The following is a 19280-nucleotide window of genomic DNA, read 5'->3' on the forward strand; positions in this document are numbered from 1 at the left end:
TGATTTAGATATCATTTATGTAATTTTTATACCTTTAATCAATTTTAGGCTAATTTAATGAATATAAATAGCCTATATAAAAGTCATACAAATAAGCTTTAAAATCAACAAATAAAGCTATAAAAATGACTACATGTGAGCTTAAATGTTAAGTTCTCTCTTATCAACTAGACTAACTTCATAACCTTTACTTGCATTGACCTAGTAAGATTTTTCTTTAAGTTGTCCTCTTTTATAGACAGCTCTTTTCTTCTTCCTGTAAGAATTTGAAATTCTTAATATTTTTCAATCATGTAATATTCTGGGTAACACTTTACAATAAGGTTCATTAGTTAACATTAGTTAACTACATTAGTTAACATGAACTAATAATGAATTGCACTTATAAAGCATTTATTTATCTTTGTTAATGTTAATTTCAACATTTAATGCATTATTAAAATTAGTTAATGCACTGTGAACTAATATGAACAAACCATGAACAGCTGTATTTTTATGAGCTAACGTTAACAAAGATTAACTAATGCTGAACAGAGGTGTTGTTCATGGTTAGTTCATGTTAACTAATGCATGGTCCCAATGTGGCCCCACTTTATATTAGGTGGCCTTAAGTACTATGTATTTACATCAAAAAATAAGTACAATGTACTTACTGTGTTCAAATTGTATTGCAAAACACCTTTGCTGATATTCAGGTGGGATACGGGTAGAGTTAGGGACAGGTGTGGTGGTATGGGTAAGTTTAAGGGTAGGGTTAGGTGTAAGGGAAGTGTCAACTGTGTAATTACAAATGTAATACAGAAATTAATTACAGACGTAATTACATGCAGGTATTTTTTAAAATGTAAGTACAATGTAAAATAATGTATGTACACAATAAGTGCATTGTATCAAATGATTAATTAAAATGTTAGTACATAGTAGTTAAGGCCACCTAATATAAAGTGGGTTCACTAATGTAATACAACCTTATTGTAAAGTGTTATCTAATTCTGCAGAAGAGAGAAGTTAATCTTGCTGCTTCTCTCGCGAGAAGTGAATCATAGTTCCACTGATCCGCAGCATGTGATTGGCTCTTCACTACTGATGTCACAGCCAAACTCAGGATCAAAGCCTGAGTTGACAGAGAAAGCTGATGATCAGCATCATGGGACCAACAAAGCCTGAATAAATTGGTTTGGTTTTGTCAACTCGAAACTAATCCTGTAACCCTGAGTTTGTTAAACTACCATCACGGTACAGGCCCCTGTTTAAATTCTTATTAGGGTGTCACAAAAACCTCACTGCAGCGTTCTGACAACATAGAAAATACAACCTAGTTCACCCAAAATGGAAATTCTGTTTGTATTTACTCACCCTCATGTCGTTCTAAACCTGTATGCATTTCTTCCGTGTAACACAAAAGAACATATTTTGAATAATGTTGATAAGCAGACAGCTTCAGTTTCTATTGACTTACATTGCACAACGGAAGTCAGTGCGGGGACCGAAACCTTTTAACGTTAGTTTAGTTACCAACATTCTTCAAATTATCTTCTTTTGTGTAGAGAATCACATTAAAGGTATACAAATTCTGTCATTAATTACTCACCCTCATGTTGTTCCAAACCCATTCATTTTCGGAACACAAATTAAATCTGAGCGATTCCTGTCCTTCCATTGACAGCTACACAACTACCACTTTGTATCAAGCAGATAGAGCAACCATTAACTACCATAGTAGGGGAAAAAAAATACTATGGTAGTCAATGGTTGCTCTATCTACTTTGTTACAAACATTCTTCAAAATATCTTCTTATGTGTTCAGCAGAACAAAGAAACTCATTCAGGTTTGGAACAATTTGAGGCTAAGTAAGTGATGACAGAATTTTCATTTTTAGGTGAACTATCCCTTTAAGGCATCAAAGCAACATTTGACAGAAAACATTTACACTTATAGTAGGTGACAATTGATGTTATTCACATAACCACTGAGTAAACCACAGACATAATTAACAGAGGTTTTTGACGTAGCCTAATAAAACTTTAGAGACTATCAGAGTCAGGAAAGACGCTCGTAAAGGTCAAAGCAGCTGCCGTCGGCCTCTAAACCTGCACTTTCAGGTTCATTTTAGGGAAGTTGGTGATGTACAAGAATATTCAATGATCATGAAACACAGAGTGTCTGCCTGTCTGGAGTCACGTAGGCTCAAAAATATCAATGAGCCTCTGAGGGTCAATTACAAGACATAAGACGCTTCCAGTGGGTTACCTAGCAACAACCGCACTCCCTAATTAATATTCATGAGACGTCTAAAATATGAGATGAGAAAAATGAGATGTTTACCAGACACTATGAGCTTCAGGTCGCTGTCCAGAGTTTCCAGTTCATGTCAATCAGCAGGATATGTGATCAGATTCAAGCTACAGAAACAACATCATCATGAAGAGAGAACTGTCAGAGTGAGTCAGCTCAATGTACGACGTACCACATTCCATTCATAGCTCCCAACATCGGTTTTATTTATGTATTGCCCTCACACGCCCTTTTCTTTCCAGTCACAGTCATATTAAATCAGCATGAGCCAGTCTGGATGTAATGATCTTTTATTGCAGCCTGTGTTACAGATGATGTCCGCTTCTAGTTGAAGTTTTAATTATCTGTTGTAAGATAAAGTCATTGTACAGGCATGTATAACAATACTGAATTTTCAAAAGTGATTATCCTTTGTGGTGGCTATCGAGAATGCCTCTTCATTTTCATCCTGAAATGAAAATGAAATAAATGTTAATGGATTTTGGACTTTACATGCATATTGACTTAAGGAATGTTCCAGGTTCAAATAAGTGAAAGTCTGTTTTGTTGGTGTTTTTGTTGAAAGTTACTGGTTTTATAAAGTCATGTTAGGTTTATTGTTTACTGTATACTGTCAAGGTCAATCAGCTATAGACATCAGTTTCATGTTAATATACATACAATGTATGGCCCGATAGTTAAATGTTAGTTAATGCATTCAACTAATATTAACACAAAATTAGCAATACTTTTGTTACAGTATTTATCATCTATGCTAGTTCATGTCAGCTCAAGTCCATGAAATAACATCAACAATACCACTTTTGATTTTAATCATGCATTACAAAATGCTGAAATTAACATGACTAATATGAATAAATGCTTTAGAAGTATTTTTCATTGTTAGTTTATGTTACTAATGCAGTTAACCAATGGAACATTATTGTATAGAGTGCAACAGTCGGGTTCCAGAAGAAAAAACTCCATTTATTTTCTCCATAGGGAAATTGATTTTTAACGATAACTTATAAACATTTAAAGACAGCTGTGAGCTACAAGGTTGTTAATTAATAGTATTTGTCTGTCAGCCCGGACTATCTCTACTTTTTTTTTTTTAAACAATCACGTTTAAAAGTAGAATTTGTGGTGAAAACTACATTACCCATGATGCTGTTCAGAAAATTCGAAACAAGTTAAATAAGCCAAAAGATCTCTTTAGCTCCGCCCACTCCCATGAAGTATTGAGAATGACCTTCTCTCTCAAAATATTTAAATATATATGCATATTTTGCAATAAACAAAATATATTGTTTATATATACACTCTAAAAAAAAAAGGTTCTAAATGGCACCAAAAATGGTTCTTGGCTCTTAATCATAGAGGAACCACTTTTGGTGCTATGTAGCACCATATCTTAACATGTTCTGTATATGGTAGCGGTGCTATATAGCAGGGGTTTTCAAACTTTATGATGCCAAGGACCCCCAAATGATGAACCTTTATGAGGGACCCCCTTCCTAAAATCCATCTATTTTTATGTAAGAAAAAACATTTAAACCGTTAGATAAATAGTAAGCATGACATTATAAATACAACCTTAATGTTGGATGTATAAACCTGAAGAAGAACATTTTCAATTAAAAATTATTTGTATAAGCAACTTTCACAATAAATGTATGTAAGCAGCTTACGTACCGCGTTAAGAAAACTGCCTTACAACCCCAGTGAGCGAGATAAAGGTTACTATAGTACGGAAAAATCTCTAAAGATACAAAGCAAACATATATAATTCTAGAAAGTATGTATACGGCAAGAAAGGAGAGAAACATTTAGAAATTAAACAGTTAGAGTAGACTTTATCCATTTTTGCTTTGTCTTTTTATGCTCTGAAATTTTCTGGGGACCCCTTAGAACCTTCTGGAGGACCCGTGGGGGTCCCCGGACCCCAGTTTGAAAACCCCTGCTATATAGCACCATAGTTAGCGGTGCTATAGCACCTTAGTCAAAGAACCGGTGAAGAACCACCGAAGCACCGAAATTGGTTCTACATAGCACTTAAAAAGGTTCCCCTATGATTACGAGCCAAGATTTTTGGTGCCATATAGAAGCTTTTTTTTTTAGAGTGTATATATATATATATATATATATATATATATATATATATATATATATATATATATATATATATATATATATATATATATATATATATATAATTTTTAAATGCATAGTTTTATATTTCTCCATTGTTTTTAATTTGATTATGCTGTTTGCAATGCTTCATGGGAGTGTAGTTCTTTCCCTCACTAAAACCATTAAAGGATTAGTTCACTTTAAAATGAAAATGTATATACTTTTTAACCACGAATGCTCGACTTCAGTGTTGTGATTCTTTACGGCGTGTGACGTCATCACACTGGAAAGGTCACGTGTGATGTAGGTGGAAGTACTGACTCAGTGCCGAAAAACTCTTGTGTTCTCCTCCAACTTCAAAATCGTCCGACATTATTGTTTTACCTTTATTTTTGTAAAGGGCGTTTGATTTAGTCTTTGCACGTGCGTTTTAACACGCCTGACCTTTCCGGCGAAATGACGTCACACGCCGAGGAGAATCAAAACACGAAGTCGAGCATTCGTGGTTAAAATGTATATAAATGTTTATTTTTTCTTGAAAATGACCGATCGTTTCACTAGATAAGACCCTACTGCTCAGCTGGGATCAGGGCTCTGAAGCCCTTTGAAACTGCATTGAATTGGACCTTCAACCCGTTGGTTGCCATTGAAATACATTATATGGAGAAAAATCCTGGAATGTGTTCCTCAAAAACCTTAATTGCTTTTCGACTGAAGAAAGAAAGACACGGACATCTTGGATGACATGGGGGTGAGTATATTATCAGGAAATTTTCATTTTAAAGTGAACTAATCCTTTAAGTACACAGTCTTGTACCTTTGTATTTTTTCAAATACCTTTGTAGTGGTGTGATTCACCTCGTAGCGGATTGGCTTGGTTTATGGCTTATAATGCTTTAACGAAGACTTTTTTTAAATTAATGGAAAAATGCTTCCGGAACCAGCGCCACTGAAAAAGTGGGCGGGGGCTGTTGCACTTATCGATGTTGTGTCACCTTTATTTCTATAGTGCTTTATACGATACAGATTGCTCAGTATGGATTCAATTTAGTGTCAATGTTACAGTTCATCAATTCGATTTAGCTATAAAGCAAAAAAATGTATGGTGTTGATTCATATTGGTTTTACAGCTTTTAAGACAGCATTAATTCATTATTAAACAAGATTTCTAATTTTACCACGCGGAAAATGTCAGGTGGTGCGACCATATATTAATTTAAAATAATATACATATACAATATACATATGAATCATTGTAAAATGCATATCACATGGTAAATTCCCTTTCCGTTTTCTATGTATTGCCCTTTTAGTCCAATTCATATAAACGGACACTTTTCTATGTGTTCAGAACCTTATTTTCCATAAGGAGTTATGTTATTTTTTTAATTATTTGTATACATTATATAATGGTTTACATTTATATTTCTTATTTCATTTTGCAATTGCAGTGGGAATTGATAGTTTTAAATGTAAATTTGCTGGTCGCACCACCTGGCATTTTAGGTCTTTGAAACACCACAACTCAAAAAGTCAATTGAATTTCAAAAAAATTAAAAGAGTTATCTTATAAAGGAAATATTGTAGATCGATTTGATATGTGACGTGTATTTTTTTCTTCTTTGTTTTTAGGAAAATAATGAATTCGGACACAAAAAATACATGTCGTCATTGACCCTTTACAGTAAATATCATTTTAGCTTGTTTTTACACAAAATGATTTCACTGTGGTAAATCAACCTGCAGATACGGTGAATAGAGTTGTTACTTGAACCTGTAACATTGCTACAGAATGATGATGCTGTTGGTGCTGTTTGCGTTTACGTTGATGTATTTATCCAGCCACTGGAGAAGCTGAGTGATTCTGGTGTAGACTCCTGGTTTATTGCGTCTTCCACATCCTTCTCCCCAACTCACCACACCAGCCAACCTCCAATCCCCCGCTTCAGTCTTACACACTAGAGGACCTCCGCTGTCCCCCTGATGAAAAATTACACAAGACCACATATAAGAAAACACACACAGGCTTCTTTAAAGGGATAGGGATAATGATTAAAAACACAACAGCTTTACAAGGGGATGTAAAGGCAACAACAGACTACTGAGGCCACATCCACACGAAGTCAGAGCTTTCCCTATCCAATATTTTTTTCCCTCGTCTCAAGAAATATCTGCGTACACACGAAACCACTGAAACCGACTCAAAGCGATGTAGTATACATGCCAGACCAGTGTGTGGTGCTGTAATTCTGCCACAGAAATACACTGGAAGTGAGGCAAAATCTCACGATAAAATAACACATAAATTTGCTACTTACCAGATTGTGTTTTATTAACGCTTACACCTACCCTAAACCTACCCTTACAATAATGCAAATACAGTAATTAAATGTCGCAATATTGATGTGCGCATGCCCAGTGGCCGTAGTTGTATCCCTTCTAGCCTTAACCGTGGGACGTGGTGTCCCCGTTTCACAAAATACTAGTGATGGCAATTGCAAAACACTGCTTCATGAAGTTTCGAAGCTTTATGCTGGGTACACACCAAAAGATAATCGGGCTGATTTTGGCCTGATTTCCCCCCTTCCGACAATCCTAGCTATGTCCCGATTATCTTGATGGTTCTAAAGATTATCTTATCAGATTTTCCTGTGGTGTGAAGTGTGTTAAGAGTGTCCGAACCTGCTCGGAAGAACGTCGGAGCCGTCCCGATCGCGAATCGTAAATATTCAACATGTTGAATATTTACGATCAGAAATCCTGATGTGTGGGGGAATCCCGAGGACAAACGCACGCACACTCACGTGAAACGAAATAATATTCAATCCGAAAGCACGCTGAGAGATGAAATTGTCATGAACTGACTATAACTCCGACTATAAAAACTTTAAAGTTTATTTAATAAGGCAATTTCAAAGAGAATAATACTGTATAGCTATTTTCCAAGAGACACCTGAGGACAACAAATATAAAGAAATAGCAGTGTGATTTTTTTTTTTTACCATTACTCACTCATAACATTAGTGTTTCCCACACATAGACTAATTGGTGGCGGTGCGCCACAGAATCAACCGGCCGCCACATATTGCGCGTTGTTATTCATTAACTTTTTAACGCTATTTAAAACACACAGCGTACTCGTTAATTTCCTTTCCATGCTCTCTCTCTCTCCATCTCTCTGTCACTCATGCATCTCTCTCAACCCTGCTTTTGATATGAAACTTGAATGTCTAAGCTTTTAAACTTGAATACAATTCCAACAATAAATATAGCGTTTTGGCGCTAATGTGGCATAAAAGTTAAAGCCAGAGGCGTGGAAAAACAGAGTTGCGACATGCTCTCATCTCCCGGCAGCGTGCGCGCTCATGTACGTGGTTCACGGAGCGCTAACATATACATGTATCTAGTCTGGTTTCTCAAAGTATTGCAGATCATAACTGCTTACTTATTTTTTGGTTTTGCATTTAAATACATATTTATGATCAAACACTAGATTTCTTTAAATGTGAAATTTTAAAACGTTAACAATTTACATCCTCATATTTTTAATGATACTTAAATAGAAACACAAACAAGTGAATATTAATGAATGCAAGCAAATATAATTTACCCAAGAAAAGTTTAAAATAGTGCTAAAGAGGCAAACTTTCCTTATATGTACAGTAGGCTATAGGAAATTATATTGAATCAAGATCGAAATTGATATTTGTTGCAATCACCGCCGTACTTATTCTGAAGTCTCGCGAGATTTTGCGAGATTTCCTTTGTTTACAGTCGGGACTCTGGTTGAAAATCTGTTCGTGTGTGGTGTGCTGTCTTTGTCACATCATGGCACACCATACACTATAGGAGCAAAACGGTTAAATATAGGATTATTTGTCCTCATGTGTGTGGTCTATCACATTTTGAAAATCTTATAAGATGTAAAAAATCTTTTGGTGTGTACCCAGCATTACAAATCTTCCGTTTCAAAATCAATTGGTTCGGAGCGTGTATCAAACTGCCAAAGTCACGTGATTTCAGTAAACGAGGCTTCGTTACGTCATCACTGTTTCAAAACACTTCGAAATGTCAATGGTTCACCGCTGGGGGGGGGGGCGATGATCTCTGTGAACCCATGAATCATGAGCAGTCACTGAGAACCATTGAAGTGTCTGTGGGTTTTACCTGATCTCTGATCAGTGTTATACATTTTTAGACGTTTTAATTAGACAATAGTATGATTTAAAGGAATAATAGTAGTCTCTTATTGGCATGTTTAGCTGAGCCATCCATGGAACAAACCCTGACAATTGATAAAAGAATATATAGACACTTAATATTTAATTTTATTAGATGGTTAGTTATTTGCATTTGAAAGATTTTATTTTCAATAAAACATTTGCAATAGATTTGTAAAAGGTGTTATGCATGTTTGGCCTGGGTTTTGTTGCATTTACACTGTTCTGGCCAGCAGGGGTCACCATGGAGATGGATATCGGATTGTTTCAAAGCTTCGACACAATATGGCACATTTGCTTCAACTGTTTCAGTGTTTCACGAAGCCTCAGTCTGCCCATGACTAGTAATAAACGGATTGGCTGTACACATGAAAACGCAAGGGTGTCGGTTTCAGATTTATCCACTCAAAAAATACCGGTTTTAGGCTCCTAAAATGCCGGATCCGTCAGGACGAAACGCTAATACGATACAAAATGTTTACGTATACAGCTAAACGCGTCTCTGTGTAGACGGGGCCTGAAACACTGGGGTATCTACACAAGATAACAAGGGACAGGTGAGGGTAATTAATCAAGAAACAAACAAGAGAGCCAAGGAGGCAAACACAGGAAGTAAAACAGGAACAATGGGAACAGAAAATATATATCAAAATAAAAGATCTTAAAGACAAAAACAAGTGGGAAACAAGACTTGAAACAAGAATTGTAACTAACAATAAACAGTGTTGTTTTTAGTATTTAATTTTAGTTAAAGGTCCCATGGCATGAAATTTTCATTTTATGAGGTATTTCAACATTAATATGAGTTCCCCTAGCCTGAATATTGTCCCCAAGTGGATAGAAATGTTGATCGGTGTAAACCCGAGTTCTGGCTGTCTTTCTCTGCCTTTGAGAAAATGACAGGTCAGACTAGCCAATCCTGAAGCCTCCTGGTTTGACGTCCAAGCAGGAACAGTTCCCTCCCTTTCCTCCGCCCAGAGAATCTGGCACGCCCATGCAAACGCTCGAGAGATCATTAACGTTACTTGTGAACGAGTGAACTGGCAGTTTCTCAGTGTTTGGATGTACAAATGAAAATAGAAGTCTTTCTTCAGTTCCTTCTGATCTGTGATCATTGATTTCTGATGTGTAGCTAATTATTTATTATTCGTGCACACGCTGTGGCTTCTCTCTCTCCCGACAGAACGGTGTTTTCGTGTTTTCTATCTTGTGAGTCAGTGTTTTGTACGTCCTCGTCGCGTCTATCTGTTCTAAAATGTGCATACAGTCTTTTCTGTTTAACATCAGCAGTAACATCTTTAGAGATAAACCTCACACACGCCGAAGCTCGGCCTTCAACATCCCCGACCCCCAGTACTGCATCTGGCCCACAGCGGAGGCACCAAACGCGGCGTGAGATTAAGCAGAAGGGGGGTAAGCGTGAGGGTATCTGGGCTAGGCTAGCCAGCTTTCCCCACAATAAACTGGATTACATTCGATTACTGCTGTTGTGTCTTTGTTTGCGCTGTGTAAGTTACTCAATGCGCATCACTGACGCTATTCATATGATTGGAACATATCTAGAAATAATGCTTTAATCAAACTTACTAACTCGTTCATCTCGCTGTAATGGTACATTGCATGTGTTACAAAGTTGGTAGAATAATGATGAAGAGGACTCGGTGTGACTGGGACTCGTGTTTATTCAGAACTCTCAGATACAAACACAATAAACTCGCGCTGACAGACAACGCTCTCATAACTCAGTAGTTACTATAAATAACTTTGTTAGCAATCGCTCCGTCTCCGTGATGTCCTGTTCGCGAACGAATCATTCTTTTGAATCGGTTCTTTTTAGTGAACCGAACCAGTTCACCAAATCGGACTGAATCGTTCTAAACGGTTCGCGTCTCGAGTCAGCGCTGATCCATAATTTACTAACTTTCTGACATGAGTGACAGCCCCTCTGACTAGAAATAAACTAATAACCTGAAGTATATTCTAGTAACTACAACAGTTCACCCTGAACTGAGACATGCTGAGAGAACTGATGAGAAGTGAACACAGGTCCATCTGTCTCTGGCAGACTCGTGCCTGCTCGTGCCTCGTTAAACCACGCCCCCTCCGCTCATTTAAAATGCAAAGATGTCAGCCAATCACAACAGTGGGCGTTTTTCCTGAAGTCTCACAGCAGACACGCCTCTTGAAGCAGGGCAGTCAGCCACAGGGCAAACAGCAGTATAGAAAAAATGCCTTTTATTTCTAAATTATGACATTTTATGATGTAAAAATCATACTAACAATATAAGTACACCTCAGGAAACACTATAAAATAATAGAAAAATGCCATGCCATGGGACCTTTAAAGTTTTTGTAATTTTGTTGTATTTTTTTTAAAATGTCTATTTTTGAATTAAGTTTGTTTAGTTTTAGTATTAGTTTTCAACTTAAAACAAAAATGAGAAATGTTGCCTTGGCATCTGGCATCTCTAGTTAACGATAGTAATGCTGACAATGATTAAAAAATACTGTATGTATTGCTCGTTGTTAGTTAATGGTAACGCATTAACTAATGTTAACGAATGGGACTTTATTGTAAAGTGGCCCCTGTTCAGTGTATCAAAATATTTCTGAGAATTCTGTCATCATTCACTGGTTTCATGTAATTTTCCCTCGCGAGTTCAATTATAGCAGGTAAATATTAATCAGATTTGACTTTTAGTGAATCTGTTGCTCACTATTATAGGACTTGAGAAGACTTGAAATAATTATGTGCATAAGCATCGAGTCTTTTTTTAATCTTTTGTGTTCCACAGAAGAAAAACAATGTCATAAAGGTCTGGAACAAAGTGCAGGTAAATGACAGAATTGTAATTTTTGAGAAATCTATCTTGTTAATGGATGTGTATACCTGACAGGAGTCCACTCCTCCCTCCATAACGCCAGCACAAAGCATTCTGGGAGTGAGCTGGGGGCCGTACACGTTGGGCTGTAAGCATACGGACTGATCGATCACATGAATTAAAGCCTGTCTCAAGTGTGAGGACACCGACCCTGTATGAGAGAGTGAAAGACACCTTCACGAGAGTTCGGGAGGCCTGTAAACGCTTCAGAAACATGATCTCACCTCCTTCCTGAGTGTAACCCCAACCTGTTACCCAGCAGGGCGAATCAGGAGGAAAAGACTCTCTCAGACGTGGTAAACACACGGGTCTCACTCCATCTAAACAACAGTCAACACATCTGTTCTGAATTACAGAGGAGAAACCATCTGGATTCATATCAGTTAAAAGCCCTATTCGGACGGTAATTGTTTCTCGTGGGGTCAAAAGGTGTTTTCATCATTGACAGGGGCTAGTCAGTGATTTTATTGGAGTCCGAATCCAGAATGTCAGTGTTTTTCCTCCCACCACCCGCGTAAAAATCCCCGGCCGAATTACCTACTGTTTTTTGACAAACACCAAGGTCGTGTGGTAATTTAATTGCCGTCCGAATCCACATCTCTGAGTTTTGAAGAATATATATCACTTCAAAATTCACTGTTTATATCCTTTTTGACCACTGCAGAGCACCGTACGGTTGCGCTTCACTGTAATTTGGATGCATTTTTAAAGATTTAGCCTTTTATTACTGAAATGCTGGCAAGTATTTACAAGAGCAATATATTTTATCACCGCTCAAAAAAGTTAAAAGAAGAAAAGCACGTAAACATTTGAAATAGGTTATTACTGCAGGCAGCAATTATGGTATATGTTACATAACCAAGCAGCATTATGTTAACCTCATGTAAATAAGAGGCTGTATTAACTTATTCCGGCTCATTTCCGCGTGGAATAAAATTACATCCTTTATTTTGAGATAAAATTCAAGACAGAAAATTATTTTAACTATAATGCGCTTCTATATATATTCCTATTTTTAAACAGATTTAAATAATTAAATGATAATTAGGATATTTTTTTCCTATTATTAAATTAAATAAGCATTTATTCTTATTATACCAAGCATATGACATTTAATTTACAGCATACAATCATGTTGTTGACCTCATGAGCAGCGCGTTCCCAGGTGCGCAGGATCACAAAACTCACGGCTCAGGGCTAAAGTCAACATGACATGTGCACCTAATTTTATTCTTATTTGTTATTTATTACATTTTAGTTTCTTACTAGAGAATTAATATTAATAAATACATTTCCAATACATCACATTTGTTACAGAATTGATTAATGCCTGTTAATGTTAGTTAATAAAAAAAACAACTGTTCATTATTAGTCAATGTTAACTCAAGTCCTTTAAATAATAACAGATACAACTATTGTTTTTAATAATACATTAGTAATTGTTGAAATTAACAACAGATAACTAAGATTAATAAATGCTTTAGCAGAAATGTTCAATGCTAGTTCATATTAACAAATGAAACCTTATTGTTTCTTATATACTCTGCGTACATTTCAAATGCAAAAACGCGTCCTGTTTGAACCAGAGATGTGTATTAAGAAAGTAAATGGAGTCAATTTAATGTTAAATATGTTTAATATCTGCACAGTTTGCACCAATGAAACTTGCACATTATTTTTGCGACTGCAATTGAATTCGCACACATGCCCGAGCGAACATACCTCCCATCTCCATCTCGGTCTGCGTGCGCAGCAGACACAGGTCGTAGTCGTTGTTGGTCGATGAGAATTGTGGGTGCGGGTGTATTTGCAGTGTGTTGTAGCGCTTGCCCTGAGATGAATCTGAGACACTGATAGTATCAACCACCACAATCCAATCAGACTCCAGCATCATGTCATAACTGACAAACAACACAAACACAGCAATGAAAAAATCTTAATCCATTTGTATAGAGTTTTTCACAATATATGTGGTTTCAAAGCAGTTTTACAGAAAATCATGATGTTAATGTTTAGTTTAGGGATAGTTCACCCAAAAATGAAAATTCTGTCATTAATTGACCCTCATGTAGGTCCAAACGTAAGACTTTCAGTCTTCTTCGGAACACAAATGAAGATATTTTTGATGAAATCTGAGAGATTTCTGTCCCTCCACTGACAGCTACACAACTACCACTTAAAAAAGTTAATAAAGAGATCGTAAAACCCTAATTTTCTGAAGAGACTTGATCGCTTTATATAATGAACAGATTGAATGTAGGCTTTTATTCACATATAAACACTGATCAGCGAACATAAAAAGAAGCTCAACCCAACCTGCTTGACACGCGAGAACAAACCTCAAACGTCAAGTCAACGTGCTGCGTAACACGAGAATGAACCTCATTGGTTCTTGAGGAAGCTCAAACGTGCTGCGTAACACGAGAATGAACCTCATTGGTTCTTGCTGAAGCTCAAACGTGCTGCGTAACACAAGAATGAACCTCATTGGTTCTTGCTGAAGCTCAAACGTGCTGCGTAACACTAGAATGAACCTCATTGGTTCTTGCTGAAGCTCAAACGTGCTGCGTAACACTAGAATGAACCTCATTGGTTCTTGCTGAAGCTCAAACGTGCTGCGTAACACAAGAATGAACCTCATTGGTTCTTGCTGAAGCTCAAACGTGCTGCGTAACACGAGAATGAACCTCATTGGTTCTTGAGGAAGCTCAAACGTGCTGAGTAACACGAGAATGAACCTCATTGGTTCTTGCTGAAGCTCAAACGTGCTGAGTAACACGAGAATGAACCTCATTGGTTCTTGCTGAAGCTCAAACGTGCTGCGTAACACTAGAATGAACCTCATTGGTTCTTGCTGAAGCTCAAACGTGCTGCGTAACACAAGAATGAACCTCATTGGTTCTTGCTGAAGCTCAAACGTGCTGCGTAACACGAGAATGAACCTCATTGGTTCTTGAGGAAGCTCAAACGTGCTGAGTAACACGAGAATGAACCTCATTGGTTCTTGCTGAAGCTCAAACGTGCTGCGTAACACTAGAATGAACCTCATTGGTTCTTGCTGAAGCTCAAACGTGCTGAGTAACACGAGAATGAACCTCATTGGTTCTTGCTGAAGCTCAAACGTGCTGAGTAACACGAGAATGAACCTCATTGGTTCTTGCTGAAGCTCAAACGTGCTGCGTAACACTAGAATGAACCTCATTGGTTCTTGCTGAAGCTCAAACGTGCTGAGTAACACGAGAATGAACCTCATTGGTTCTTGCTGAAGCTCAAACGTGCTGAGTAACACGAGAATGAACCTCATTGGTTCTTGCTGAAGCTCAAACGTGCTGAGTAACACGAGAATGAACCTCATTGGTTCTTGCTGAAGCTCAAACGTGCTGCGTAACACAAGAATGAACCTCATTGGTTCTTGAGGAAGCTCAAACGTGCTGAGTAACACGAGAATGAACCTCATTGGTTCTTGAGGAAGCTCAAACGTGCTGAGTAACACGAGAATGAACCTCATTGGTTCTTGAGGAAGCTCAAACGTGTTGCGTAACACGACAATGAACCTCATTGGTTCTTGCTGAAGCTCAAACGTGCTGCGTAACACTAGAATGAACCTCATTGGTTCTTGAGGAAGCTCAAACGTGCTGCGTAACACGAGAATGAACCTCACTGGTTCTCGCACGTCAAGAGCGAACATGCTTGAGCTTCCGTTTACCGGATCTAATGTGTGCGTTGATGAATGTTTATATGTGAATAAAATTCAATCTGTTCATTAAATAAAGTGATCGAGTCTCTTCAGAAAATTTGGACTAAACCACGTAATTCATATGGACTAGTTTTACGATCTCTTTATGAACTTTTTGAAGTGTCAAAGTGGTAGTTGCGTAGAGGTCAATGGAGGGACAGAAATCGCACAGATTTCATCAAAAATATATTTTTATTTTTGGGTGAACTATCCCTTTAATATCTTCATACTTTATAGTCGCATTTAGCAGATTAAAGCTAGACGATAATAAACTCACTCACTAAATGCACTCACTCTTTGTTGTCTCATACTCACTTAACAAAGCAGTGTGCGGCAGTGATGACCCAGTTAGGGGTAATGATGGCTCCTCCACACACGTGTTTGCCTCGCCAGTGTAAACTGGTCTGCCACCCCCACTGGTCCTTCACAGCCTCCGTACCACCGACAATACGCTTCCCAGGAGACCCAGCATTCATTGCTGAGGAGCAATCTGGGCGACAAAAACCAAGTTCAGAGACCATGTGTCATCATAATAAAATCAAATCTGCACAGCAGATCGCTTAATATGTCTCTGATTGTACCTGAGGAAATGTTGACGGTGTTGTTGGCTGGATATTTCACAGAATAGAAGGGCGTTGGTGTGATGGTGCAGTTCTGTGAGCTGCCAGCAGGTGTGTCTCGCACTTTGGTTGGGAAACACACAAACTTCACTAAAGAGGAAAAGCATTGCGTTACCCGACTGTTTTCATGATTTAATCACTATAAAAAGATTTGTATTGATTCTAGCAGATCACAGTCTTTGCTGAGAGCACATGTACCTATAATGGCAATGCAGACGGTGAAGATGATGAAGGTGGGGATGAGGGTTGTAATTAATGCTAGACGTGACGGACATGATGAACAGAGTCTGAACCCAGAGACATCTGTGATAAGAAAAGGGAGCGAAAATGTAAAATATGTAACACATCTATCCAGCCATCCATCTATCTATCTATCTATCTATCTATCTATCTATCTATCTATCTATCTATCTATCTATCTATCTATCTATCTATCTATCTATCTATCTATCTATCTATCTATCTATCTATCAGTGTGTCCATCCATCCATCCATCCATCCATCCATCCATCCATCCATCTATCCATCGTCTATCCGTCTGACTGTCTCCATCCATCCATCTATCTATCTATCTATCTATCTATCTATCTATCTATCTATCTATCTATCTATCTGTCTGTCTGTCTGTCTGTCTATCTATCTATCTATCAATCTATCTATCTGTGTGTCCATCTATCTATCTATCTTTGTGTCCATCTTTCTATCTATCTATCTATCTATCTATCTATCTATCTATCTATCTATCTATCTATCTATCTATCTATCTATCTATCTATCTATCTATCTATCTATCTATCTATCTATCTATCTATCTATCTATCTATCTATCTATCTATCAGTGTGTCCATCCATCCGTCCATCCATCCATCCATCCATCCATCAGTGTGTCCATCCATCCATCTGTCCGTCTATCTATCTGTCCGTACATCCATCTATCCATCTGTCCATCCATCCCCTCACCAGCCTCGTCTGTAGAGGAGTTCTTAGAAACACCAATGTTAATGCCTCCTTCCTGTAATATGATCTCTTCTTCTTTCGAGGTGGTTTTAGGGGCAGTGAGGGGTGAGGAGCCGCTCTCAGGAGGTGATAATTGGGGCAGATGTGGCATGAGTGTTGACAGTGCCAATTCAGAGACTCCGAGCAGCTGGACACAACCAGGAGAGATCTGTGGATGTGTGGACGTGTACAGCGTAACAGGATGGAGAGGAAACGGTACAGAGGCACTTCTTGTTCTGTATAAAGGGAGCTCTGCCAGTGCCAGCTGAGGAGCCACATCTGTGAGATTCTGGGGAAGCGGGATTTTCAATGTAGTTCCAGGTATCAAGGTGAGCGGTGCGTCCATCATTACTGGAGCTGTGAGCAGAGGAAAAGCCGTGTTTAAAAGCTTCGGGCAGGTGGACAGCAGATCTGGAGGAATCCCAGTGGACATAGGAGGACATGCTGGGTAGGACTGCAGAGGCTTCTGGTTGTCTTTTGCTGGGTTGATTTTATAGATACCCTAAACATAAAGAAAATGTCAAAAGTTAATTGTTTCAGTTATCATTAGGCCCGGGCGGGCTGACAAAATTCTATCCAGGGTTCCTATACATTTTTCCTTTCGAAATTTCATATTTTTCCAGACTCAAATTTCCAAACCTATCTGTATACTTTTCAGACCATATTAAAATAACATAAATGGTTCATATAGGATTATATTTTATTTATAGTACAGTCATCTGTAATACTTCTATTTTCTCTTTTTCTCATTGGTGTTCACGAAGTGATGAGGATTAGAACCTAAAACGTTTATAACCTGCATATATTCACCTGTGACACATCGGTCTGATACTGTAATCGTGGTTTGATGTGGCGCGATCACCAAACAGTACAATCTGATTTAGATGATCATTTGCTCACACACACACATTATTTTAGTGAGGTTCAAAAGAGATTTGCTTATGGTAAAGACAAACAATTTTACGAAAATGAAAATGTCATTGAAAATGTCAAAAGTCATGTTCGACAAACAAAATTAAAAATTACGCCATGATATAGTCTTTTTTCCACACTTATCCAGACCTGGAAATTACTCAAATCAAATTCCATGTTTTTCTAAACTTAAACTGCGTAGGAAGGAACCCTGTCTATCAGAAGACTTTAAACAAGGTAAATTTAGTTCATTTAGGTAATTTTTGTTAATTTAGTACATTTGGCTAACATAAAATTAGCTGTTTTTTTTTATAAAAAAAACATGCATGCATGAGGAGAATTTTGTGCATGATGGTCCCTTTGGTTCTGCATGCATCTGACTATCAGCACTATTGCCAATTTCATACCCAGACAATGAGAAAGATCAAATATAAAGCAAAAAGGATGCAATCATTTCTGCAACATTACATTAACCATTGATCATTCAGAAAGCTAAAAAAATAGGTATTATAGTTAAATGAAACTAAAACTAAAACCATAAAAAAATGTAGTTGCTTGAAATAAAATAAACATTAACTCAAAAAATATTTCTAAAAACTAGTTGGCAGCATTTCTCATCTTCATTTAGATTAACTTGATGTACTAAAATAACTAAAACAGACTTTAAAATTGACAAAAACAAAACTATTACTATAACTTCAACTCAAATGAAAATGACAACCAAAAGTATAAAATTAAAAACTCATTCAAAATATTCATACAAACTTTAATAGTATGTCAATTAAACTAAAATAACAAAATATCATGATCCTGTTTCACATTAAAAGTTTAATTCATGCCATTAGTTGAGCAAATCACTATGTCAGATTCCTCTGTATATTAAACAGGATATGAAAGACTATTTAGTAATTACACACTCCGCTTCCACATATTAAATGTCATTGCTTTTCAGCTAATGGAATCTCACAGCGCCAGTTTCTAGAAGACATTTTGATGAATTGTTACAAATACTAAGAGACTATTGTTGTTCTTACCTGGGCAAAAGCCATAGTTTGTGTCAGCAGTGTCAGCTCATGCATTTAAAGAAATGAGGCCATTCTTCTAGCGCCTCCAACAATAGATGACACTTGAAAACGCAAGCAGTAATGAAAGTCCAGAAACCTTGGATGAGTGTCAAAAGAACAACAGTAGAGCTCGCTGCATCCACCATCCATTCATTCCTCTGAGATGCTCGGCGTGTTTCATTGTGTCTCAAGGTTGCTCTTGTCCTTCACTTCCTCTATTTCAATAGCATTGCATCGGTTGGTATTCAGTCTAAACCTTCAGCTGGTGTCTAACGGTGCTCAGGAGGTTTATGAAGAGCTGTAATGGATAGCAGTTGCCCAGGTTGATGAAAAATGCATGCTGATTATTGTTAGATGGGGTCAGAGTTGAGCGGCTGAGGGTAAGTTATACTGCGACAAAACAACACAAAGCCAGTGACTCAGCACAGGTTACGGTTCATG

General features: G+C 37.5%; 1 protein-coding gene across 1 annotated transcript; it reads right to left on the reverse strand.

The window, feature by feature from the left end:
• Positions 1-2572: 2572 nt before the first annotated feature.
• LOC307139242 (uncharacterized protein) lies at positions 2573-18824 on the reverse strand (the record flags this gene model as incomplete). The annotated part of the gene is made up of 10 exons (XM_079838131.1): positions 2573-2744; positions 6233-6388; positions 11519-11661; positions 11735-11830; positions 13234-13412; positions 15563-15737; positions 15829-15957; positions 16066-16170; positions 16828-17365; positions 18810-18824. The coding sequence occupies 10 exons, from the start codon at positions 18822-18824 to the stop codon at positions 2691-2693; spliced, it is 1590 nt and encodes a 529-aa protein (XP_079694257.1). The 3' UTR covers positions 2573-2690.
• Between the last annotated feature and the right edge of the window lie 456 nt (positions 18825-19280).

The sequence above is a fragment of the Gobio gobio genome (genome assembly GCF_949357685.1).
Source record: "Gobio gobio genome assembly, chromosome: 15".
Taxonomy (NCBI): domain Eukaryota; kingdom Metazoa; phylum Chordata; class Actinopteri; order Cypriniformes; family Gobionidae; genus Gobio; species Gobio gobio.